At 64.5% G+C, this 4045-nt stretch overlaps 1 protein-coding gene across 1 annotated transcript in view; it reads left to right on the top strand.

Moving 5' to 3' along the window:
- The window catches only part of GAREM2 (GRB2 associated regulator of MAPK1 subtype 2), a 15160-nt gene extending 11316 nt beyond the window's left edge, over window positions 1-3844 (top strand). Inside the window, exons 5-7 of the mRNA XM_049651946.1 lie at window positions 9-283; window positions 1263-1432; window positions 1915-3844. Of these exons, the coding sequence (XP_049507903.1) occupies window positions 9-283; window positions 1263-1432; window positions 1915-2932 (1463 nt within the window). The 3' untranslated portion in view covers window positions 2933-3844. The remainder of the gene's footprint in view (window positions 1-8; window positions 284-1262; window positions 1433-1914) is intronic.
- Window positions 3845-4045: the final 201 nt, after the last annotated feature.

Below are 4045 nucleotides of genomic sequence, written 5' to 3'. Positions count from 1 at the left end.
GCCCGCGCCCCCGCGCGCCCCGGCGCCCGCCCGCGCCCCCGGCCCGCCCGGCGACGGCGAGCAGGAGTACGTGAGCCCCGACTGGGCCGGCCCGCCAGAGCCCGGCGCGCCGCCCGCCGAGATCCCCTACGAGGAGCTGTGGACGCACCAGGCGGCCGAGGGCCTCGCCGAGGGCCGGACGCGGCCGCCCCCCGGGCCCGACCTCATCTCCTTCGGGGCCGCCGGGCCGCCCCGCCTGGAGCCGGAGGCGCCGCCGCCTCCCGTCCCTCCCAAGTCCGAGGCGGTGAGTGGCCGGGGGTGGGAGGCAGGGAGGGGGGCTGGGGGTGTCTGCTCCAGGGAGGTGGCCGGCCAGAAGCAAGTTCTCCTGCGCCCCAGCCTCGTAGCTCCGCCTCCAGCCCCTGGAGCGTGTGACAGAAGGTGTCCCAGGGGCGGGGGAAGGAGAGAAGGACAAGGAGAAGGACGCTGGAGCGTTTGTGGTATACCAGGGCCGGTGTGGATACCAGGGACGTAGATGTATATGGTCTGTAGATAACCAGGGGCGGTGGCACTGGGAGTTCTGGAGACAAAGATGCTCGTAGGTCTCTAGCTTGAGAGAGTTTGGGGATGAGCTCAGAAGGCTCCACAGAACAGGAGTCCTTTAAGTTGTCCAGGGAAAAGAAGGTCCCGTGGTGGAATAAGTTTAGAAAATGTAGTGGATGATTCCTAACCCACCCCCTCCTCACTTAGGAACCACAGAACGCTGGTTCATTAAAGGCTCTGAGAAGTCCTGCACTAAGGAACCCTATCTGTGCCTACTGCAGAATTTTGCAACCGCACTGGTCCACAGCAGTGGACTGCAGCCGTTAACATCAGGGAGTCCACTGGGAGTATTTGACCTATAAGGAAGGGATCTTGATGACCGATGGCCCTTTCTTCTCCTTGTCACACCATTTTCTTCCTCTCCTTTTCCTTGAGGAGGGACTGGGTTTACTTATCTGTTTTGGATCTCCTCATATATACATATTCTTATATTCACGATGGCTTTCCAAGGCCACAGGAGATGGTGTGTATGTCATGGGCTCTCGTGGAGTGAAACAGGCTGGAGAGACTTAGAGGGCCGGGGTGGGTGAATGGCAGAGGTGAGTAAGGCGGAGATAGCCTCTTGGCAAAGTGGGGCAGTGTCCATCCCAGACGCCCTCCTTGCCCAGCTGCTTGGGAAGGGCGAGGCAAGGGGTGTCCGCCGCCTGGGGACAGGACGCGGAGTCACGGCCCTCTGCCTGCAGGTGAAGGAGGAGTGCCGCCTGCTCAACGCCCCACCTGTGCCTCCCCGGGGTGGCAATGGCGGCGGCCGACCCTCGGGCAGCCCCCCGGTGCCCCCACGCTTCCCCAAGCTGCAGCCCATCCACTCCCCCAGCTCCAGCCTCTCCTACTACTCCTCTGGCCTCCAGGATGGGTGAGCCCCCTCCTTCTCTCGGTGCTGGGTCCTCAGGAAGGGGCCTAGGGAGGGGAGCCGGTGCTGAGGAAGAGTCCAGGCCTGGGGGTTCGGAGGGCGTACGTTCCTGAGCAGTACCTGAGCTTGAGGGTGCTGGGGGCTGGGGCCACGCCTTGCTTTCTACCTTCTCGCTTCAGTTTGTTCCTTTCCTAACTGGTGTCGGTTGGGTGGGGACACGGCCCAGGTTCCCTCCAGACTGGGATCTGCCACGGGATGGAGTTCTCCTTGCCGTATGAAAATTTTACGTGATTCAGCGTAGTCTCATTTTCCCGGGGGCGGGAGAGGCTGGAAGGAAGACTAGGGCAGTCCCGGGGTGGGGGGGGAGGGGTCTCAGGCCTCGGGGGCCGGGGCACGAGCCGGCGTTGCTGAGATCAGCGTGGCAGTCTCTGCCCTGGCAGAGCGGCCTGTCGCATTTCCGCGCGTATCTGTGTCTCTGCCTGCAGGGCAGCCTCCCGCAGCGGCAGCGGCTCACCGTCACCGGATGCCTACTCCCTTTACTGCTACCCGTGCACCTGGGGAGACTGCAAGGCCGGCGAGGCCTCCGGCCGCCCACCCCCGGGACCCCTGCCCTCCACCACGCAGCCCAGCCAGGCCGCGCGGGCCCTCGCAGAGCCCCCGAGCAGTCGGGCTGCCTCCGTCTTGGGGGCTGACACCCCCGTCAAGGCGTACCACGGCTGCCCGCCTCTGTTCAAGCCCTCTCACCCACAGAAACGCTTTGCTCCGTTCGGAGCTCTCAACCCCTTTTCGGGGCCTGCCTACCCCTCGGGCCCTTCCGTGGCCGCCTCTCCTGGGCCCACGACCACCTCGGGCCCCCTGGCTACCTCCAGCCCTGCTTTTTCTCCAGGCCCAGGCTCACCAGGCCAGGCCTACTCGGCTGCTCCCCCCTCCTGTCCCACCTCCTCCTCCTCCTCGTCCGAGTGGCCGGAACCAGCCCTGGAGCCCTTTGAGCTGGGCCAGGGCGGTTCCCCGGAGCCCGAGCTGCTGCGCTGTCAGGAGCCCAGAGCTGTGGGGGCACCTGGGCCCGGACCCTGCCTCTCGCCACTCGGACCCCCCAAGGCCTTTGAACCAGAAGGTCTGGTGCTGCGGCAGGTCCCCACCCCACTGTCACCGGTGGCCCTGCAGGGGCCCGGGGCGGGCGGAGCTCGGCTCCTTCTCGCCCAAGGGCGCCTGGAGGGGCCTCCTGCCAGCCCCCGGGAGGGGGTCGCAGGCTGGGGAGGCCGGGATGCCTCCTCCTGGCAGCCCCCCGCTGACCTGTCTGCACTCTCCCTGGAAGAAGTCTCTCGAAGTCTGCGTTTCATCGGGCTCTCAGAGGACGTGGTGAGCTTCTTTGCCAGAGAACGCATTGACGGCAGCATCTTCGTGCAGCTCAGCGAGGACATCCTGGCAGATGACTTCCACCTCACCAAGCTGCAGGTCAAGAAGATCATGCAGTTCATCAAAGGCTGGCGGCCCAAGATCTGATGTTCCCGGCTCGTAGCTGCACAACCGGAAGCTGGCACGGAGGCCCCGGGGCTGCAGGGGGACAGCCTGCGGGACCCAGGAGCCGGTCCCGCCTGCGAGGAGAATCTATGCCAAGACTGAGGCGGCCAGGCAGCCCCTCAGAGTGAATCCAGACACACTTGGAATTGGGGGACTCTGGGGTCAGACCCCTACACAGGGACATCTGGCCTTTGTGCAGAGTATGTGGGGAGGAGGCTGGAGGCACCGGGGCACACCTGGGCCCGGGGCCACACTGCTGTGATTCCCGTGGAGGAAGGGCATCAAAAGCTGGCCTTCGCGGTGACCTAACATCTTCCCGTGTCCTTGTGCAGAACTTCACAGGCCTCTTGCACTTCTCAAGCTTGTAGGTTGAGGTTAGAGACCAGGGAAGACGGTGGTCCGTAACTTAAGCACAAATTCCCCAAGTGCCCTCTCCCCTCTGCCCTGTGGGCTTTTGGCCTAAGCTGCCCCAGAGTCTGGGTGCCGTTTCTGTATCTCTGGGACGCCCTTCCTTCCCCCTTCTGTGAATCAGGGCCCCGGCCCCGAGCACTGGGATAGCGAGTACAAGCCTGTGCCACCGTGCCTCGGAGGCTCCAGCTCTCGGTGCCGGTTTGCGGGTGAAGACCCTCGACGAGAACGGCCCTGCTGTTGACGTGCTCTAGTCGGGGAGCCGGGTGGTCCCCTGACGTCCCCGGTGCCCAGGCTTCCGCCTTCCATCTTGCCAGGCTGGGTCCAGTCTGCGAAGATTCTCACTCCGCGGAGGAGCAGGTAGATTTAGGTCAGCCGCTCCTGGATTCTGGAGGCGAGTCTCTCCCACTTCCCCTCTGCTCCCACTTCGCTTGATTCTGGCCAGAACACGGTGCCGTCCTCTTGCTCTGTGTAGCTGGCACAGGTGGCGTGGGTGGGGAGAAAGCACGGTGGTTTGGGGAAACCTGCTCGTTCCCCGTTCCTGGAGCCCAGGCCTCCTGCACTTGCTCATGTGCCTCACAGCAGGCCCTCATCCCCCGGATCTCGGGCACGACGACCTGCTTGGCACCCAGAGGTTGGCTGTGGTGTACGAGCACCCATTACTCCCCAGCCCCCGGGCTCTCCGTC

The sequence above is a fragment of the Panthera uncia genome (assembly GCF_023721935.1).
Source record: "Panthera uncia isolate 11264 chromosome A3 unlocalized genomic scaffold, Puncia_PCG_1.0 HiC_scaffold_12, whole genome shotgun sequence".
Taxonomy (NCBI): Eukaryota; Metazoa; Chordata; class Mammalia; order Carnivora; family Felidae; genus Panthera; species Panthera uncia.
Note: the sequence above shows the minus strand (reverse complement) of the source record. Positions and strands in the feature narration are given on the sequence as shown.